General features: G+C 33.7%; 2 protein-coding genes across 2 annotated transcripts; both read left to right on the forward strand.

Moving 5' to 3' along the window:
- Positions 1 to 831: 831 nt before the first annotated feature.
- LOC142638022 (putative beta-glucosidase 41) lies at positions 832 to 5153 on the forward strand. Its single transcript, XM_075812009.1, has 13 exons — positions 832 to 1300; positions 1412 to 1478; positions 1589 to 1647; positions 2893 to 2968; positions 3061 to 3132; positions 3223 to 3310; positions 3386 to 3641; positions 3762 to 3877; positions 3969 to 4192; positions 4299 to 4330; positions 4412 to 4514; positions 4589 to 4697; positions 4845 to 5153. The coding sequence occupies exons 1-13, from the start codon at positions 1184 to 1186 to the stop codon at positions 5038 to 5040; spliced, it is 1515 nt and encodes a 504-aa protein (XP_075668124.1). The 5' UTR covers positions 832 to 1183; the 3' UTR covers positions 5041 to 5153.
- A 7069-nt stretch (positions 5154 to 12222) lies between these two features.
- Positions 12223 to 17220, forward strand: LOC142637988 (mRNA cap guanine-N(7) methyltransferase 1). Its single transcript, XM_075811973.1, has 13 exons — positions 12223 to 12617; positions 13190 to 13329; positions 13426 to 13494; positions 13594 to 13665; positions 13904 to 14005; positions 14299 to 14355; positions 14719 to 14857; positions 15327 to 15391; positions 15537 to 15587; positions 15948 to 16010; positions 16172 to 16295; positions 16580 to 16641; positions 16757 to 17220. Exons 1-13 carry the CDS (start codon positions 12542 to 12544, stop codon positions 16850 to 16852), a joined length of 1116 nt encoding a protein of 371 aa, XP_075668088.1. The 5' UTR covers positions 12223 to 12541; the 3' UTR covers positions 16853 to 17220.
- The last annotated feature ends 4803 nt before the right edge of the window (positions 17221 to 22023 follow it).

A 22023-nucleotide genomic window follows, 5' to 3' on the forward strand; every position in this document is an offset into this window, starting at 1 on the left:
CCCCCCCCCCCCAAACCAGCCCTAGGATGGTTCTTTTGGCAATCCGGGGCTGGCTTGGGAAAGGGGGGGGGGGGGGGTATTTTCAAGGATCAGCTAGGTAATTGAGTGGTTAGCTCCTCTAGAAAAATTGGCAAAACTATGAGTTTTTTAGTTGAGCTTTGAGCCCTTGGGGATGGTCTTATTCTTTGCACTAACCATTATTTTTATTTTGTTGAAGTAAAAATAGATGCTAAAGTTGTTGATATTCTAGCCAATCTAAACTATTCTAACTTTGTGGCTCATGCCATCTTGGATGACTGCAGGCAACTAGCTTCCTAGATTTACTTCAAGCACTGTTTCAGAGAGATAAATAGGTGTGCTAACAAATTAGCAAGAATTGGAGCTTGTTAAGACTTTGATTTTATTTTGTTTAATAGTTTGCCTGTGGACTTAATTGACCTTATAGAGGCTAACTTCTCTGGTTTGTTCTTAAACAAGCTCTGCCATGAGACTTCCTTTGTTTCATAATTTTATGATAATTTCCTTTTAACCAAAAAAAGAAAAAAGATAATAGGAGAAAATATATAGTCCTCTCCTTACCAACTAAAAACCTAGAAATTTCTAGCCAAAAAAAAAAAAAAACACCTAAAAACCTATAGCTGACGTGGATGGTGCCAAAAATCTGAAACAATTTCTTCTTTGTTTGGACTTCCGCATATTCCCTTTCAGACCCCACACAAATTTTTCTTTTGTAAAGTAACATTAAAAGGGAAAACACATTATTATGCTTATAATGAGACTTTTCCTTTCAATACTCATCCTCTCTATCAAGAATCAGAATTCCCTGTGTATTAAGTACTGTAACTTGTGTCATCTCCAGACTCCAATCCATCCTACTACTTCTTCCCTTTCCTTATCTCTGTGGTGACTGGTGAGTAGCTGAGTTTCGCCTGTATATGTTGCATAACGTGCACACAAAGTGCAAAGAAAATATTTTAAGCTTACCTTCTCAAGCCAACCCAACCTATCCAAGAAACTTCCTGTACAATTGTTCCCACAGTCACTTTTGTCCATTTCTTCTTCGACCGTATTCTTCACCTTTAAAACTAAGATAACTAACATTCTTTCCTCTATATAATACCCAGCAAATCTATCTGAATCCTCATCAAAAACATCTCCTTATGCTGTCTAAAACCTTTCCACCATGGTTGTCACTCTAATTTTCTTTCTTCTAACCCATCATTTTGTGAACTCAGAACCAATTAGCAGAGATGATTTTCCAGCTGGGTTTATTTTTGGAACTGCTTCTTCTGCTTTCCAGGTACTTTTTATTCACCCTACTTATTTACTTAGTTTCACAGCATATATACAGTTGTTTTATTTTCAAATTCTGAAGAGCGGCTTAACAATCAGATGATTTCCTGTGTGGTAGTTTGAAGGGGCTGTGAATGAAGGAAATAAGGGAGCTAGCATATGGGATACTTTTTCAAGGGAACCAGGTAAGTCTGAAATTTGGAAGGGCAAATTTGTATGTACCAGAAAAGTTAATGTACATAAGAGATAATTATGATCTTGACTCTCGCACTGTCACAATTTTGTATTACAACAGGAAGAATTTTAGATTTCAGCAATGCAGACATGGCTGTTGATCAGTATCACCGTTTTAAGGTAAATTGCAAAGATACATTTGTGGCTTCAAATGCATATTTATCGAAAGCACAAGTAGATGAGTCCAAATTTTTCTTCCTTTCCCTCACTTAATTTTATCCTTGTATAGGAAAGAAACCTTTTTTTTTTTTTTTCCTTTTTTGCGGAGAGAATTTCAACTTTAATCATACATGAGTTAAAACAAACTACTTCATATTTGAAAAGTAGAGAATCCATTTACTAGATTACTCCAGTACACAGGATATATAATAGAGCAATTCCAAAAAGAAAAATTACAATATGAAGTTTAAAAGATCATCAACTTCTGCAAAAGAGAAGAATGTAAACTAGCTAATACTTTCATCAATCATACAAACTTGTCAAGAATAAAGATTTGGGTGAAAGCACAGAATGCTCAACCCCTTCAAAGGCTCAGTTATTCCTTTCTTCCCAAATAATCCACATAAAGAAAAGCCAAATAGCCTTCCGGATTTTACTATTTGTAACCTGACCATGCTTCCTTAGCCAGCAAGAGCACAAAACAACAATGGTCTTTGGCATCATCCATTTAACCCCAAAAAAGGACAAGAATAATGACCAGAGCTATCTTATTCTTGCCACCAAACAGTGAAGTAGGAATAGATCTACTGTTTCTCCACTTTCCTTGCGCATACAACATCATTCTATTATAATTAAAACAAACTTGTTCATTTTACACGAGAGCAATTTTTTAGATGTCGATAAGTTGAGAAAGAAAAATGGATAAGAATTCCTAATACAAAATTCTAACGACCTTGATGCTTTTAGAAAATAAGATAAATGAGATGGTGCTGACAATGATGTATCACCAACTTGAATAATGTAAGAATAAGAATCCAAAGAAGACAATTGGCATAAAAGTACTTCTCTAATTAAAGCAATTGCCAAAATGCATAAAATACTTTCAGTCAATATAGGACTAACGAAACTCCCTTGCTGACCAAAACTGACATTCAAAATTTATAGTGACACAGTACATGGCCATAATTGGGGAAGGAATCATTTAGACAAGAATAACTAATTTAATCAATTCATAACAATCATAGGAGATTAAGTAAGAATATTGTTAAGGTGCTGATGATGACCAAGATGATGTATTAGCAAGTTTTGAAAATTATGAAGTATCATAGCAGACAATTGGCATGAGTTTTAAAATATTCTATGTCAACATAAGGCTGTAGTTTGTCTGCTTCTAACCGAAGTTAGATAAAAATTCTTATCTTACAGAGTGATGTAGACTTGATGAAGGATTTGGGAATGGATGCTTATAGATTCTCAATATCATGGTCAAGAATCTTTCCAAGTAAGATATGATTCTGCCCAAAAAAGTTACTTTTATCTGTATTTCATTACCATCTGTTAACCACTAATTACTTTTAAAATAACCTTTAACAGATGGAACAGGAGAACCTAATGCAGAAGGAATAAACTACTACAACTGCCTCATAGATGCTTTACTGGAAAAAGGTCACTAAAGAAACATCAGTTACAATTTTTTTATCCTTCTTCTTTTTTTGGGTACAATGTTCTCTAAGGTTAGGATGTTCATTCAATCAGGAATCCAGCCTTATGCAACTCTATATCACTGGGATCTTCCACAGACACTTGAAGATAAATATGAAGGATGGTTGAACAAACAGATAATGTAAGTAATACAAAATCATATAAAAATTTATTAAAATACCAACCGATCTTCTCAATAGCCTATATTAACTTACAGAAAGGACTTTGAATACTACGCCTTCACCTGCTTCAAAGTTTTTGGAGATAGAGTAAAGCGCTGGATCACCTTCAATGAACCTCGTGGTTTCTCAATCCAAGGTTACGACTTAGGTATTCAAGCTCCTGGGAGATGTTCACTTCTTGGTCGTCTGTTCTGTAAGAAGGGAAAATCATCCACTGAACCATACATTGTCGCTCACAACATCCTGTTATCTCATGCTGCTGTTTATCATAGTTACCAGCTGCATTTTAAGGTACTCTAATTTGCATAAATGACCCTTCTAACAGACTCTTGTCTTCCAAGTGTGAGATTGGAGGAAAAATATATCTATTTGTATTTGTATTTTTATTTTTTGTTGAAATGGATCATCCAGGAAAGACAAGAAGGCCAAATAGGAATAGCATTAGATGCCAAATGGTATGAACCCATATCCGATACTGATGAGGATAGAGATGCAGCATACAGATCAATAGATTTTGGGCTTGGATGGTAATTTCTTATGTAAAAATTCAACTTCACAACATTTGAGAAGATATCAACTTTCATAAATAATTAAATGCAACAAATCAAAGTGAATCAGGTTCCTTGATCCACTTCTGCTTGGTGAGTACCCTCTTTCAATGAAGAAGTTTGTTGGTAAGAGATTACCAGAGATTTCACCTGCAACCTCAAAATTCCTGCTGGGATCCTTGGACTTTCTTGGCATAAATCACTATACCACATTGTATGCCCGGAACGACAGGGCTCGGATTAGAAAATTGATATTGAAGGATGCTATTGCTGATGCTGCTGTCATTACAACCCGTAAGAAGTCAAGTCACAATCTCCTACATCTAACATTTGTGCGTCTGTGTGTGTATAATGTATATCACAATTTTGACTAACAATCTACACATGTCCTCTAATGTAGCATACCGAGGTGGAGTTGCCATTGGAGAAAGAGTATGTACCTATGAGTCTTTAAGCCTAGGATTCTAACATAGGTTTTAATCAGAGCTAGCTTATGATATTTTCCTCCTCCAGGCAGCTTCCCGTTGGATACGCATAGTTCCATGGGGCATCCGAAAGTTGGCAAATTATGTGAAAGATAAGTATGGGAACCCTACAGTTATTATAACAGAAAATGGTGAGTGGTTTCATATCAAAAAGCTAAACCTGCACTTTCATGTAAGATCACATAATTTAAATTCATTACAACAGGTATGGATGATCCAAATAAACCTTCTATAGCTTTAGACAAGGCTTTACAGGATGATAAGAGGATAAGATTCCACCAAGACTATCTCTCAAACCTGTCTGCTGCTATAAGGTAATATCAACTCCCTAGACTGATTGCTCAAAGTATCTTCATTGGGTCCCTGCAGTTTTATAGTTCTGTGATTCCAATTTTTTAGTCCATTTGTTTGATTACTTTTGATACTATACACACCACCTAACAGAAAATTAACCAATGCAGGCAAGACAACTGCAATATACATGGATATTTTGTGTGGTCCTTGCTTGACAACTGGGAATGGAACTTGGGCTACTCAGTACGCTTTGGACTCTATTATGTGGATTACAAGAATAACCTTACAAGAATTCCAAAAGATTCTGTAAAATGGTTTAGAAGTATCCTCAGAGTAAATGGTGATCTAAACAATCAGATTTAAGTTATTGTTCTCACATACCATATGACACACAAGTTGTAGCATGCATTGAAAAGTACAAAAGGAAAATTCAATGAAAGGGAAAAAATAATAATAATAATAATTCATTGAAGACACATATTAGTGAAGAATTCCTTTTTATCTATCCTGGTACCAATTCAATTTATTGCAAAAGTACCCGCTAATATCATTTTGATGCATGAACAACATCACCATATAAATTATTGAAAAAGGATTATTAATAACATCATTGACATTTTCCATACAAACAAACAGAATTCAGCACATGTTACCCAACTTGTCAGCCCCAAAAAAAAAATCTAAAATGGTGGCTTCCCACCTGAAAGGAACAGTTGAAAATCAAGCTGAACATAGTAACTTAACTAGCAAAATTCCATATCAACAATGACACCGAAAAGGAAAAAAGATATACAAGGATGAACTTTTTTCCTTTTCTTGAATCATCAAGTATGAACTTTTAAGATTAAAAAGATCATAATTCACATGTTCACATTGTAATTAGTACTTATAACAAACTAACTCCCTCATCCCATATCATTGGTACTTTATTCCATTTTGAGATGTAAGACATAGTCATATTTGAAATGTCAATTTACAGATTACACAATTTTTTTTTATCACTTTCCTAACTTACCCTTCACCTTATTTGCAAGGTAAATAAATTTTCTCACTTTGAGTTTAAATTAAAGATAATGCATTAATCGATGTTCTCTAAAGAATAAAAAATGACAAATGTTGGCTTCAAACTAGTTTGGAGCTATTTTTCCAACTCATTACGTGGCGAATTATATAATTATTCATAAGTACAATTTAAACAAGTCACGTCACTCATTAAAATGGTTATGTAACTAAAACTACATAAGAATAAGAATGGTTTCTTCAATTTCTACATAGTAAGTTGGAGGAAGATAAAGCCAAACTTTTTCCAATAAATAAGGTTAATAAACCAGTTTCCTTTTACTCTAAGTTTTTTTTTTTTGAGAAGTGTTAAGTCAATAATATTAAGTTGTTAGTGGTTTCTAAATTAAACTCACTGAAATTACTTTTTTGTCCATCATTAACAACCGAATAGTAACAACTTGGCACCTAGAATATGTTGTAAATATGTTATGAAAACCTACTGGAAATTACTGGTCGGTCAGTCGTGTAGACAAGATATAAATGTAGAGTGGCAATTGGCAAAGCAATCAACGACTGTCGTTTACAATATATCGGGCAAACATTTTAAAAAAAAAAAAAAAAAAAAAAAACGGTACCGTTTGCTTATTACACAGACATAATCTATCTACGCATACATATAAGTGTACGAATAAATACAGATAGGTACGTATGTATAATGTGTGTACGGTTTAAAGGTATATACGGAATTCGTACCTGGTTTGGATCGGAAGTTTCAGATTTGTGGCGCATAGGCAGAGAAGAGATGAAGGAATGGCTCAGCTGTGACTGTTAGTGAGAAATACGGCATTGCCTGCCAAACACTGAAATCTAAATAAATGAGAAAGTAAAATACCCCATTGATTTTTAAATCCTAATTTGATAAAGATTTTGCATTGATTATCAATTTGCAAGGCCTGGATCTGAATAATATCTAATGTAATGTTATCCGTTTGAAAAGGGAATCTGGGAATTGAAATCTCTTTGGCTTGGGAAATTGAAAACTGAGAATGAAAATGACAGGCATTGGGAGAGACTCGGAGACAAAGGGAAACGTCGTCGTTGGTTTTATTGTTTTTACTGCAGCGGCAACGTTTGAATGGCTTGTTGCTCGAAATTCTAAGGGTACTTATACCTTTCAAACTCATATTTTTACATTTTAATCAACATTACACATATTTTTATATAATTTTTATCCACACATATTTTAAAAACTACAAAAATCTCATCTCAAACTACTCTACTAAACACCCCTCAGTTTCTAACTACAAAATTGGTGTAGGCTAAGACTACAACATTGAAAAATTATCATTGAATTACATCTTCTTCTTATATCTTCTATACTTGCAAAATTTATAGAACATTAAAGATCAATAGCTATGGCATCGATAAATTATTTAAATTACAAATTTTTATAGTTTAAAATTGTGCATAAAATATAAACTTATAAATCATATAGTAAATAGGGCAAGACTTAGTTACAGTATTTAGGTGTTGTGTTGTGGGTTTCAGTTAGCTCAACTGGTAAAGTCTTTGATGGTTGTATTAGAAATCTGAGGTTCAATCCCCGCCTACACCAAAAACTAATTGGTGTCTTGATTTAATGATAAAGAGTTATTATCAGGAGCGAATGTCATAAGTTAAAACTCAAAAAAAAAAAAAAAAAATACTTAGGTGCTATGTCTTACAACTCTCTCAAAAAAAAAAAAAAACTTAGTTGCGGTGTCTTAGGTTCCCCTCTTAAAATTCTGTCATGTGGCATTTTTCTTATAAGATGGAAGTGTATTTTTTTTTTTAGTTAAATAGCCACATAACAGAATTTTAAGAGGAGAACCTAAAGAACAGCGCCCAAGGTACTATATATAAATTTTGTCCTAATAAATAATATATGATTGACACAAAATTTAACATGTATATTAAAAGTATAAAGAATATGCAATTTAATAGTTAGATTTTCAAAATATATAATAATATTTTTTTTACTAGATAAGGTTATAGACTAAGACTACAATCAATTTTATAACTAAATTTTATTCATATTACTTTGATGCTTTCACTTTCACTTTCACTTTCTAAGACGACAATTTTCACCACAATATCTCTCAAAAAAATAAAATAATTTAATTTTGCATTTGGTTCTTGATTCCTTATAAAAATAAAATTAAAAAAGATTGAAAGCCAACAGTGCAAAAATTATTATTTTTCAACTCTACGGATTTGATGGGCTAGCCTTTTTTTTTTCTTTTAAGCGGACGGGTTAGCCTTAATTATGCGTATGTTAATTCACAATGATAATTCCCCTAAATGCAATACAAACCAACAAATCATAATATGGCTTCATAATATTATAACAAACTCAAATATTATAACAAATCATAATATGCAGCATCAGCTGCTGCTGCTGGGCATGACCCATCAGCAGCAGCTGATGCAGCTGCTGCTGCTGCTGCTGCTGCTGGGCAGAGGCTGGAACCAAGGCTAATCAGATCTAAATTTTTTTTTCCCACACAACGTAACTTCACAATGATAATTCCCCTAAATGCAATACAAACCAACAAATCATAATATGGTTTCATAATATTATAATAAACTCAAATATTATAACAAATCATAATATGGTTTCATTTTGGCCAAACAAACAAATGGGGCTTTATTTCAAAACCATTTGCAACAATTTCTAAATCCGAAACAAATGGGGCTTTATTTCATTTTGGCCGAACACACTATCAACTAAAGAACTGAAACAAACAAACAAAGTTAGATCAAATACACCCAATCAACAAACAAATTTCAAAACCCAATCAACTAAAGAACCAAATGGGTCATCATTAAATCTCCAAACCCTCAAAAACTCAAAAAGGTACAAATAAATTAGATCAAATACACCCTGTTTCAGATCTTAAAAAATAAAAAAATAAAAATTCGGATCACTGTTGGTACCTGGTGGATTTTGGTAGCAGATCAGTCTTGCTTGGTGCCTTTTTGATCAAATGCGTACCTTCAAGATTCCTGTCTCAGATCAGAAAAAAAAAATTAAAACAAAAAAATTACAGATCAGAGAAAACGAAGAAAGCAGAAGAGGAAGAAGAAGAAGAGGACGAAGAAGAAGAGGAAGAAGAAAGCAGAAGAGGAAGAAGAAGAAGAAGTCACAGATGACTTACCACAGGGAGATCGGTAGCAGCACGGAGAAGGCAGAGCAGAGAAGAGATGAGAGGAATTATTACACAGAAATTTCAGCATCAGCAGAGAGATGAGATGAGAGGGTGATTCGGTAATTTTAGGTCTCAGCTATCCGTTGAGCTGAAAACATTGATGCGCGTTTGAAATATGGACCTTCAGACCACCATTTCAGAAATCAGCGTTTTTGCCTTTGCCTTAAAACACAACTTTTATCTAAAATTTGCGTTTAGGCTTCACCAAACGCCCAGCCACTACCAACTTTATGAAAAAGCTACGTTTTGGGTCCTAAAAGCCCAACCAAACGGGCACTTAGTATACCACATTATAATATGATGCACGCTAACACATATAATAACTCCTTTTGGTGGGTTTAGCAAAAAAAAAAAAAACTCATTTTGATGGATAGTGTTACTTTACATATTTAGTATTTGTTTTTTGAATATTTGTTTTTATTGAAAGGAATCGATATTTGAGAAAAGATTTAACTATTGGGATATTTGTTCATTTCCAAAGGGGTTTGAGTTTGCGTACAAATACTAGGACCCTTATTTGTATTTGGACACAATTTCTTTTCTTTGTAGTCTATGATCACCCTCCTAACGTTGATGGCAACGTTTGAGTGACCACAACAATGCAGCGGGTGGGGGTGGTCTCATACGTGACCACAACTTATTTTATTTACTTAGATCATCATCATTGGTGATGGTAAAATAACTCAAATCCAATTTAAGTGCCAACATTAGTGCCAACATTAGTGGAGTCAGAGGCAAAATATTTTGCCTTCTTGCTACAGTGAACCGCCAAGACTAGCAGTTCATTGTAGCAATGTGGTATATATATAAATAAATTAATTAATTAAAAAAAAAAACTTTTATCACTTTTTGGTTTTGGTGACAGAAAGGAAGAGAAACAAAATGGGAAAGAAATTAATAAAAAATGAATAGTATTCTGTTGATGGTAAAAATAAGACCATTGATATAAGGTGTGTTGTGAAATTATGTGTTAAAATAGATAAAATAATTTTTTTTTAGCTCCACCAATATGAATACTTAATAAATCTTAAAATTAAGCTTGACAAAGGTACAGTTATATATTAAAAAAAGGCTTAAATTCCCATTAAAAAAAAGGCTTAAATTTTATATTACAAAAAATAAATAAGACAAATAAGTTGGTAAGAAACTCTACCAAACAAAGATCGTGTCTTTTGATTTGTTAATTATAAATTTCATGTAACTTTCAATATAACTATTTAATTTTTTATCAAATAAATAATTGTAGAAAAGGAAATAAATATTTTTTTTTTGAACAACAAGGAAATAAATAATTTAATGTTTTTCTTTATTAGACATGGTTTATGTATTTTGTATTGTTTTTCTTTCTTAGACATGTTTGATGTATTTTTTTTTTTAATGTTTTTCTTTCTTAGACATGGTTTATGCATTTTGATATAACAATCAAGGTAGAGTTTTTTAAGGTATTCAAGAAAAACTTCAATGTAATATCTTTTTTGAAACAAAAAATCAAACAAGTTCTGTTACTTTTGATTGAATTTAAGATAAAATCTTATAGTAAGGGGTTAATTTCATGTTAACAAAAAACCAAGAGGGACATTGCTGATTTAAAGTTTAGATAGAGATTGAAGTGGGCCCAATAATTGCGGAGGAAAGTACAATTTACCCAAAATGTTGTATATCTTTGACATGTTATTTTTTAATTTTTGGTAAAATGCAAAACTATTTCCTAAAGTTTATATCAAAATGAAACTGACTCTCTGATCTTCTATTTTAAAATGGAAGGCCTTGAACTTTGAGAAATACTCAAGTTGATCATCCTATCCAATTTTTCATCTAACCTCATTTCATTTTTTGTTAAAATATTCATTCTAAAATATACTTTAATGAAATATTTTTTTTCTTGTGCTTTTTTTTTTCCCAATAGATGAAACAAAAATTTAGACAAAATGATCAATTTAGGTATTTGTCAAAGTTCATGACTTCTTATTTCAAAATAGAAGATTAGGACTGTTAGTTTGATATTGACCAAGTTCAGCGAATGTTTTTGCATTATACCCTTCTTTTCTACTTAGATTGTATGATATGTTTTATGGAGCATTTTATTTAATAATACATTTAGAGTATTCACATTGGGAACGATATATGTTATATGTAAGGAAAAAGCATAAAAGCCCAATACCCCCCACACATCCAGATTTGTAAAAACCAACTATTGCAAAAAAATTTGCAATAGTGTTAAAGTGCTGTTCTAAAAGTAGAATTGTACTGTAGCTCAATTCTTAAAAAAAAAAAACTAATATTTTATTCACTTACTTTATCAATTCCTCTCACTCACCGGGTTTTTGGGTTTTGGGTTTTTGTTTTTATTCGGATTTTGAGATATATTATTTTATTGTGTAGAAATATTATTTTAATATATTGTATTGTAAAATAAAAGTTAGGATGCTGAGAGTATTGTAAAATGGTATGGTAAAATTAATAAATTCCTCTCACTTTATCAATTCCTCTCACTCACCGGGTTTTTGGGTTTTTGTTTTTAGTTGAATTTTGAGATATATTATTTTTTTGTGTAGAAATATTATTTTAATATATTGTATTGTAAAATAAAAGTTAAGATGCTGAGAGTATTATAAAATGGTATAGTAAAATTAACAAAGTAGTTTTTTGAGATAGTAAATTAGGATAAGATAGAATTTTGGGATGTGAATGCTCTTAGAGTCGCAACAATTAATTTTACAAAATATATTTCACAACTATTTTACGTGATATGTTGTTAATTTTCTCAGTGATAGGTCCATATAAGAACTAGTAAAAACATGTTAACTTAATTATTGCAAAAAGTTCTTCTAGGATCACAAAAAAAAAAAAAAAATCACAATTTCATATCACATCTCAAAGCTTGAGTTTAGTATTTTCAGTGAATTAAACTCATTAGAATAGTCACATGTGTCACTATCTTAACGATTTTCGAGTCAAGATAAGTCCCAATTTTCCTACCACCTCATTCTAACGTCAATTTTCCTTTCACAAGGGTGTATTTATAACCATTTTGGTAGGATTTTTAGATATATATATTTTTTAATTCTAAAATTTAAAACTTCATGTAACACCAGAGTCCATAGACTCCGCACAGAGAAGAAGGTGGAGGCTATAGGGGGACTAGACCGCTAGAGTCTAGAGGTGAGCCGAGCCCACTTTAGTGAGAAAAACTGGTGGGCTCGTCTAAGGGGCCCACATCCGACGAGATCTAAGAAAAAGACCCAACCCAACCCAACCCAACGAATATAAAATATCTCTCTCTCTCTCGCTCTCTCTCTCGCTCTCTTTCTCTCTCTCCTTCTGTGTCTCTCTCAAATTCTCTGAGCCTCTTTTCCGGCTTTACTTACTTACTTGTTTGTGCCCTTTTGTCGCACTTAAGTCTGTCTGATCATCAATCAACAAAACCTTCTTCGGTTCTTGTTTTCTTTGTTTCCTCAAACAACAACCAGTTACTTGTTATTTTGGACCAAACCCACATTCCATTCCTATATCTGACACACACACACACACAAATAAAAACTACCCAGAACTTGTTTTCAATCGGCGACACAAAAAGCTTTGTTGTTTTTTTATTTTTTTGTGTTCTTTTGGCCATGAAACGAGGGTACCCAGAATCTCCTTCAGGCTCTGTTGGGCCACCTCAGTCCAGATTGAAGCATAACCCTGAAGGTTAATTTTTGTGCTTTCCCTGGGTTTTGATTTTGAGGATTTTGATGCTATTGATTTGGGAGCTTTTTTGGATCTGGATTTTTGTGGTCAAAGGTGCTTTGGCCTTTTGTTTGGTTGCTGGGAAAGTGCTGGAAAAGGCAGAGAAACTCAAAATTGGAACTTTTTTTAGTTTGTTTCCTGATATTGATTTCTGGGTTTTGGAATATTTCGTAATTGCCTTTTTAATGCGTTAATTCTGGAACATGGGTTGTAAGCTATATTAATTGTTTGGTAGTTGAGAAAGCAAACAAAAGAAGAAATTGAAATTTGGGCTTTTGGTGTTATAGGTTATTTGGTTTAGAAGACAAATCCAATTAAATGAATGCAGTTAATAAAAAAGTTACTTGAATTACACCAACCTTTGTATCAGAGCTTGTCTAGTGTAAGCTGTTTTGCTTCTCTCTTTCCAAACAATGAAGAATTAAAGATAGAAACTTCGAGTTCTCTCTTCCCTTGCTTGCAGTTTCATAAAAGCTTAATTGAGTATTAAGTTCTTATTTTAGCTTTTTAAGTGTTTTGCTTTGTGGTGTTAGGTGATTCACAATTTTTAGAGGATGAAAGCACCAAGATTTTTGCTCGGAAAGTGGCCGAGCATTACAGTGCAAGGACAAATCAGACTCTGGAAGAAAGAGAAGCTAGTCCAATCATTCACTTAAAGAAACTTAACAATTGGGTATATCTTGTCAATTCATGTAACATGCTATGAGCTTGTGATTGTTACGAGTATGCATTGTTTTTATTTGTTGTCGTTCCTTATTTTGATAAACAGATTAAAAGTGTTCTAATTCAACTCTATGCTCGACGTGGAGATGCTGTTCTTGACCTTGCCTGTGGCAAGGTATTATAGGTTCTTTATTCTATTGCATTTGTGTTTTACCTCCCTACCCAAAAAGTGTAGACATTAAGCAATTTTTTTATTTTCTTTAACGTTCACCAGGGTGGTGATCTCATCAAATGGGATAAGGCAAAAGTTGGGTATTATGTTGGTGTTGATATAGCAGAAGGCTCAGTAAGTACTTCATATCACCATTTTACTATTTTCATTGGTCCACTTTTTTGTGTGGACATATTGACATTAATGGGTTCGGTTATGCTTAATGCCGGATTGTGGTTGGGTGAGGCTGTCTAGCTAATAGTCATGGTAGTTAGTCTGTTAGTTGCATGAGGCGACTTCTTGCATTTGAGTATTTCTGTTGCTACACGTGTTGTCATCAACCATCTTAACATTGTTTTTATTTATTGTGCAGATAGAAGATTGTCGTACTCGCTATAATGGTGATGCTGACCATCATCAGCGTCGTAAAAAATTCACATTTCCTGCCCGCCTCATATGTGGAGACTGTTATGAGGTAATTGCAGTTCTGTAGCTAGTTAAATGAATTTTCTTATATGTCCACATACATGTCTGCTTTCCAATTGAGCTTATCTAGTATTGCACTTGATCAAATGAGAATTGTGTCAAGTGTCATATCTGGACATGAACACTACTGATTGTCATGATTGCATGGATAAGTGACATCAACACTGAATTTGTTTTTGAGCAACTGAAATTTTGGCTGGCTGCTTCAATAGAAGTTTTTATGTACTTTGTTAAGACAGCAGCTGAAATAACTTTGATTTGTGTTCCATGTTTTGTTCTCAGGCTCGTTTGGACAATGTTCTTGCAGATGATGCTCCCTTTGATGTCTGCAGTTCCCAGGTGAGTGATATTTGAGTCTACTAACTGCGTTTTTAAGGTATCATATTTCATACACACACACTCACACTCACATCATATTTGATTGAATGATTAATGTTGGAGACTCTTACCTCTCAAGTAAAATCAAATATTTCAGGAGCTGCCCCTTTTCACAACGTTGAATGTTTAAACTTATGTAGTAAATGATAGTTATATGGTGTACATAAAATCTCAAAAGTTTTATGGTGCATTAAACAAATCACAAATTTTTTTGTGCTATTTTTTCTAGTATATCATGCAAATCATTTATATAGATTTAATTTTAGTTTTCTCAAGGCTTAACTTAGCAGTTTCTAAACCTTAAAAATATACTATGTTTTTCAGTTTGCCTTGCATTACTCCTGGTCTACGGAGGCACGTGCACGACGAGCCTTGGCAAACATATCAGCCTTACTTCGTCCAGGAGGCACCTTGATTGGAACAATGCCAGACGCCAATGTGATAATTAAAAAACTTAGAGAAGGTTTTATCTTGCACCCCATCATGTATACCTTCTTCTTGTAACAGGAATGTGAAGGAAACTAAAATTTTGAGTCTAAGAATTTCATTATTCCTTACTTATCAAAAAAAAAAAAAAATTCATTATTCCTTTCATTGACCACAAAGTGAAGCATCAAGTTGGATAAGATTAATGGTGGTGGATACAGAGGATAAGTAGAAAAGAAAAGAATAATAGAGGGGCTTGGTGATAGATGAATAGACCTGTTGTGACTTGGAGAGTATTAGAAGTATCAAATCACAAAAAAAAATTCTTTGATTTAGTTTTATACCTTCTTAACCCGTCATTAACCAGTTCTAAACTAGAGCAGACAAGTTAGTATTGTGAAGCTCTTGATATTTTTCTAGCATATATAAGCATTATGATTAAGTGGTATGGTGGACCAGTTTTGTAATTTTTTTATTGAAGTTGCTATTTTCACTTGGATATGCAGCTGAAGGATTGGTCTTTGGCAATAGTGTCTACTGGATACGTTTTGATGAAGAATTTTCTGAAAAGGTAGCCTTTTATTAGTAAGCAATGAAGAAACATTTATTGAAAAACTCAAATGATATAACTTTCTAAAAACCTTGAATATCAATTTTTGTTATTCAATTACTGGAGATTACTCTTAGTTTGACAAAAGCTTCATTATATGGTGCAGAAATTCAAATCTTCCAGCCCCTTTGGTATTAAGTACAAGTTTCACCTGGAGGTATTATTAATTGTCAAGTCTGTTTGTTACTATCTCTTTTGTTGGTGATTGTTCATGTTTCTCCAAATTTGATGGCGGGCTTTCTTGTCAAGGAAATGCAGGCTATGTAGCACAGTGCATTACTGTGAAAGAATTTGTGTCTCTGTGTGTGTGTGTGTGTGCATAGCAGCCAGTTTGTTATTTAATTAAGTAATATAATATTTTATTCTCAATGAGTTGAATTTTTGCAGTAATTCTGGAATGTTTTTACCTGATTGCTAATTGTTATTATTTTTGGGTCAATTAGCTCAATTTATGTGCACCTATGGAATTAGATTCCGTGCAGAGAATGGTATTTTAAATTTAAATTCTTTGTTGCAGGATGCTGTTGATTGCCCTGAATGGGTTGTCCCCTTTCATGTCTTCAAATCATTGGCAGAAGAGGTATAACTTTGTTTACTGTTTGCAATTTCTTTCTGATGCAGCTGCCAAACTCAAGTGTTTACCTTCACGGAAACTTGATTGTAAAGTTTTTTCTGCTTTACAACTTACACACTTAAATACAGTTCACATTTTATGACCATATATGTTTTTGGCTTTTTCAGTATGATTTGGAGCTAGTTTTTGCAAAGAATTCACATGAATTTGTGCATGAGTATTTGAAAAAACCAGAATATGTGGATCTCATGCGGAGGCTTGGTGCCTTGGGTGATGGTAACCAAGATAAGAGTAAGTGTTTTTTTTTTTGTTGGTCTGTACTGTTTCCCTTCTCTGGCTAGAAAATTATTCAATACTCAGTAATTCTAGAACCCAACTTTTATGTTGGTCGAGGGTCATCTAACCTTGCCTTTTGTGCTTTGGTATCAAACCTATCTCCCCCACTCTCCCCCACAAATAAGAAGAAAAAAGTAGAGAAAAAAATCTTTGAAGTAATATTTCATCTTTACTCATTACTATCATTTTTCTGTCGCCCTTGCTGTAATAGTTGATGTTATTGCTTTTGTGATATGCAGGTACACTCTCACCAGATGAATGGGAAGTAGCTTATTTATACTTGGCATTTGTCTTGAAGAAGGTGAGTACCCACTTACAAACACAGGAAAAAGAAGTGCTTGTGTGACAACAATGTTGATATTTGATATTATGTTACAAGTCACTCAAAAGTAGGGTATGTTTTGTGTTCTTTTCAGCGAGGCCAACCAGACCGGACACAGGTGAACAGCAAAAGAGATAGGGGGCAGATGCAAATATCAAAGGAGGACATCATGTACATTAGCAGATCATGAGGGCTTTTTTAGACAGGATGATAACATGGTTTGTAAAGGCATGGAGAAGCCTTTGTCATGGGGTGGTTTGATGTGGAAAAGTGCTCTATCACAAACCCCTCATTGAATTGGATAATACTATTCAATTTTGTTAGCCTCGATAATAATGGTAGTAATAATCTGCCTTTGCTGCTCCTGAGAAGATAAAGATTATAGTTTTTCTCCAGATGAGGAATATTTTTATAGGAAATACACTCTGGCGATGCAACAATCTTGGTTAATTGTAACATAACTAAAATTTGATGTAATTGTCTTTGACCAAGTACTATAGATACGTCGAAAACGACATTATTCTTGATGCTATTGATGAATTTACCACTTTTATTAAAGGGCTCTCTCTATATGTAGTGATTATTATTGACATGGTATTGTAGGTCCAGTGTATCTCACTTACCAGTCGAACAATAGTACAATAAGGCCCTCTCTCTCTCTCTCTCTCTCTCTCTAGGGGAAAAAAAAAATCATTTCTTAACGGGCTTGGAAGGTAGATAGTGAAAGTTACAAGTGTTGCTATGTGATGCCAATTATTAAGAAAAAAAATAGCGTTACTATGCCATAATGTTTTAAAAAAATTGGGTCTTAGAATTTGTATGTGTCAAACTCACGGTTGTCAAAATCGCAATCCGAATTATAAGATAGCATGATTTTATGATCTCATCTCGCTAAAACGTTTAAAATCGCATTAAGATTGTAAAAATAGTAGGATAGTAAGATCGTATAAGATCCTATTGATTTTACCAAAACATTAGTTTTTCGTTTTTTTTTTAAAAAAAAATTTTATGGGATAAATTTTTGGTTTTGTTGAAAGCTTTTAAGGGTTTTTTTTTTTAAAATATTTTTTTTTATGTTGTGATGGTATGACTTTTATTTATTTTTATATAATTATGTTAACCTAAGCAAATGTTTTTTAGTTTTTAGTTCACTTGTAATTAAAATAAAGGAATGCTTCATCATTTCTAAATGAAGAATTTATATTGGCTTTGCTACCTTTTAAGCTATAATATTGTTAAATATGTTTGATCAATATACTAATTTGTGTTCTAATATTACAAAAATGTTTTTTTCATATATAATTTTATTAGTATGATTGTATTTGTATATTGATTGATTGATTTTTTTTAGCATACTCTGTAATTGTTGCTGAGTGGTATAACTTGAATAATTGAGTGCAAAGTTGTATTTTGATCTCTTTTGCAGCTCTAGTATACAAATATACAATGTCTACATAGATGATGAAATGAGTTATGATGATTAGGACGGTGGTTATAAGAACCCTAGAATGGAAATAATTAAATGTTCACTTCACTTTAATATTCATCTTACTTTTGGATTTCATATTTTAGTTAGCTAGCCATCTCGAAATTCACCCTCACCCATCGGTGAAGCCCTTTCAGACCAACCCTCTCTCTTCTCTCTCATCCCCTCTCTCTATCACTCTCTCTTCTCTTCAAACCGAGATCTCAAGGCTGACACGGTTTGGGTTAAGATCAAAATCAAAATCCCAATCTCAAGGCTGATGGTGGTGTGGAACCATGTAAGCGTCGCTGGAGGCCACGGCGGCGGCGGAGGAGATCAGAGAGTTGTGTGGGTTTCTGGCAGTGGTGGGTTTGTGACTAATGTGGCCGTGGGTCAGGTGGTGCGGGGCAGCAGTGGCGGCATGGGTCGATGGTGGGTTTTTGGTTTTGATTTTGGATTTTGGGTTCTGTGGAGATCGGACTTTTGGGTTGGTGGTTTTGTTGGGGTCCGGTAGGCGATCGGCATGGTTGTTGATGGTGGGTTTTTCTGCAAATTTTTTTTTTGGGATTGTTGTGATTTGCTGGGCTGCTGATGATTTTTTGTTGTGATTTTGGTATGGATTTTTAGATTTTGGTATGGAGCTACAGTGCGATTTCTGGTACTTGTTTGTAGGGGTGTGCAAAAAACCGACGAACCAAAAAAACCGCTTCAAACCGACCGAACCAACTTGTTTGTACTGGTTTTTTCGATTCGATTTCGGTTCGGTTCAGTTTCGGTTTTTTATAAGATAAAACCGAAAATTTCGGTTCAGTTGTCGGTGGAAAATTTTAATGCCCCGAACCGACCGAACCGAACCGATTTATTTATTTATTTATTTATTTATTTATTTATTTATTTATTTATTTATTTATTTATTTATTTATTTATTTATTTATTTATTTATGTCAAGTAGGAGTTTGTAGCATAGTGGTATTCTGTGGCTTTAATGACTAAGCGGTCCCTCGTTCGAGCCTTCGCCCATACATTTTTGAGTTTTTTTTTTTTTTAACCAAAACCCTAGCTCTTATTCTTATATTTATAAGCTCTCACCTCTTACCCTTTTCTAATTTTCTTTCCAGCCGCCAGTCCACAATTTTTTTTCTCTCACCATTTTTTTCCCAGTTGTCAACCTTGCCTCCGGCTCTTCCCCCACCGATCGCTCCAACCCCCTCCAATGCGCCGACCAGTACACTTCACTCTCCACACGCCGGCCTTCCTACTCCGGCCTCTACACGCTGTCCTTCCTACGCCGGCCTCCACATGCCGGTCTGTTTATATCAAAGAAACTTTGGTTTCAGTTTGGTTTTTTTTTTTTAGTTTCTGTATTGAGCTTCTAATTGTTAAAAAAGATCGAAGCTTTATTGTTTTTTGAGATTGAATTGGTATGTGGAATCCGAATATGTTTCTGGGTTTTGTTTGTTTTTAAAAGATTGGATCTTAGATCGGATCTTTGCATATATGCTTGTTTTCTGGGGGTATTTGGATCGATTTAGATGATTGTAGAAGCTAAAATAATAGTGGGTTTTGAATTTGTGATTGTCCCGTGTGCTTGGTTGTTTATATTCTGGGTTTGTTTATTTTTTCAATTTCTTCTCTTTTTTATATTCTGGGTTTGTTTATTTTTTCTCTTTGTTTGCTTTCAAATCGAAAAAACACCAAAACCGACCGAAACCGAAATCCAACCGAAACCGATTGATTTCCAATTATTTCGGTTGGTTTCGGTTGAAGATTTCACACACCGAAAGTTTCGGTTTCAGTTGGCCAGCACTCAGAAAACCGACCGAAACCGAACCGAAACACCCCTACTTGTTTGATTTGGGTGATTTTTTTGTTGTGATTTGCTTGTTGTTTGCTGGGTACGAGTTTGCTAGAGGATGAGGCCAGTGCTAGAGGTTGAGGGAGAAAGAGAGGAAAGGAGGAGAAAAAGAGAAATAGCAAAGAAAGGATTAAAAAAGAATATTTAAATAAAATGGGAAAAAAAATAGAGTTTTTGAATGTTGGGTGTATTATGAAATGGTATGGTATAATTGATAAAGTAGTTTTTTAGATGGTAAAATAGGATAGAATTAGAAAAAATCATTGCTGATGCTCTAACAGACCAGTTGAAGCAAAGGAGTCAACTGGGCAGTTATCAACTTCAACCAATTCGCCTTTGCAATATCACACTACAAAACCAAATGGGCTTGGGCCCATATTTATTCCGATTTATAGTCCAGGAAGACCCCTTCAATTATGTATGACTATTAACTATCGTATTCGTGGCATGCTGCAAGCAACTTTGCAAAAAATAAATGAGAGGTGCTGCTACGTTCACAATTTTTTCATAACAAATCATAAGTGGTTAGTTGTTATTGGTTCAAATTTGAACCTAACACACTAAAATTATTTTTTTGCCCCAACAATAATAACCAATAACAACTTGCCACTTAGAATTTGCTGTAAAAATATTGTCAACATATTATTTCTCAAAATAAAAACCGTAAGAAATTTGGTAATGTCAACATTTGACCTCTTTTTTTAATTTTTCGTCAGGCTAGTTTTAGCCACGTAAAACGCAGTGACAACATGGTTGTCCATAAGGCAAAGTTCAGGTTGGTTAAAAAACATTCCTCAAGTTGTAGCCCCTTGTGTAATTCGTGAATCGTGATTTTTTTTCCCAATAAATTCTTGACTGGATTCTAAAAAACAAAATTTTGAGAAGACTTCATAGTTTGAAAGTTGAAATTAATGGTTTTGGTACCAAGAGGGTAAAATTCTCTGTCTGATAGTGCTTCAGTTGAGGAAGTGATATTTGATGAAGAATATCATAATGCTAGGTATAATGATGAAGTGAAAGATCTTGGAGGCCTTGAGCAAGGAGAGCAATATCCTCCACTACAAATTGTTGAACTTCATGAAAGGAAGTGTACAGTGTACTGGAGAATATCAAGTAGTTAATTTCGAGAATATTTGGGCTTTTGATGAGGGGGAGCTAAGAAATTGGATTATGGATATTCAATGTGAAATCTATTCTTTAAAAATGAAATGTATCAACTTTGATAAAATTTTCATAGTGTTAGTGAAGATAATGAAGAAAGTTGAAACTAGCGTTGGCTTGACCGTCATAAATACTAATTGAAGAAATAGTTGAAGATCTCTTCCCTTAGCGAGTTGGAAGGGGAGATTGTTAGGTGCATGACACTATTGTGATCCAGCCCATACTTAATTAGATTTCACATTAAATGAAGTAGTTCGACATCTCTTTCAAGCCTCTAAAGTCAGCCTACTTTATGCACAAAAGGTGGTGCTAGGTGGGTGAGAGAAGATATGCATAAAGATAAGAAAAATGGATGAAGGGATTTAATTGGGGCTATCCAGCCATTTGGTTATAAGAGAACAACCAAAAGAGAGAGATGTGTGTGGAGAAAAATATACAGAAGAGAGTGCAAAGTGTTGTTTCCTCTGAGAGAAAAATAGTATGTGAATAAAAGAAAAATAATGAGATTTTTCTTTAGCCGTGAGTCATACACAAGATTTATTGTAATTAATTTGATAATAATAATATCATTTAGAGTTTATCCAGTAATTTTTCTCTTTAGCTAAATGTGTGTTCTTGAGTACAATTGCTATTTTGAGAAGGTAATTTTTGTGATAATATTTTTGGGACCTAACAATATGCACCACCACCTTGATCTAAGTACTTGATAATTTCTCCTAAATTAAAAGTGCCCTACACCTTAAAACCTTCAATCCTTATATAAAAATGTCATATCACCTACAATCCATAACCATAAGCCCGGAACTTTTCTTAGAACGCAAGTTGCATGGCCATGGAAACCGTAAAGTTGAAAGCCAACAATGAGCTGTAAATATCTTTC

Source organism: Castanea sativa, chromosome 6 (assembly GCF_040712315.1).
Source record: "Castanea sativa cultivar Marrone di Chiusa Pesio chromosome 6, ASM4071231v1".
Taxonomy (NCBI): domain Eukaryota; kingdom Viridiplantae; phylum Streptophyta; class Magnoliopsida; order Fagales; family Fagaceae; genus Castanea; species Castanea sativa.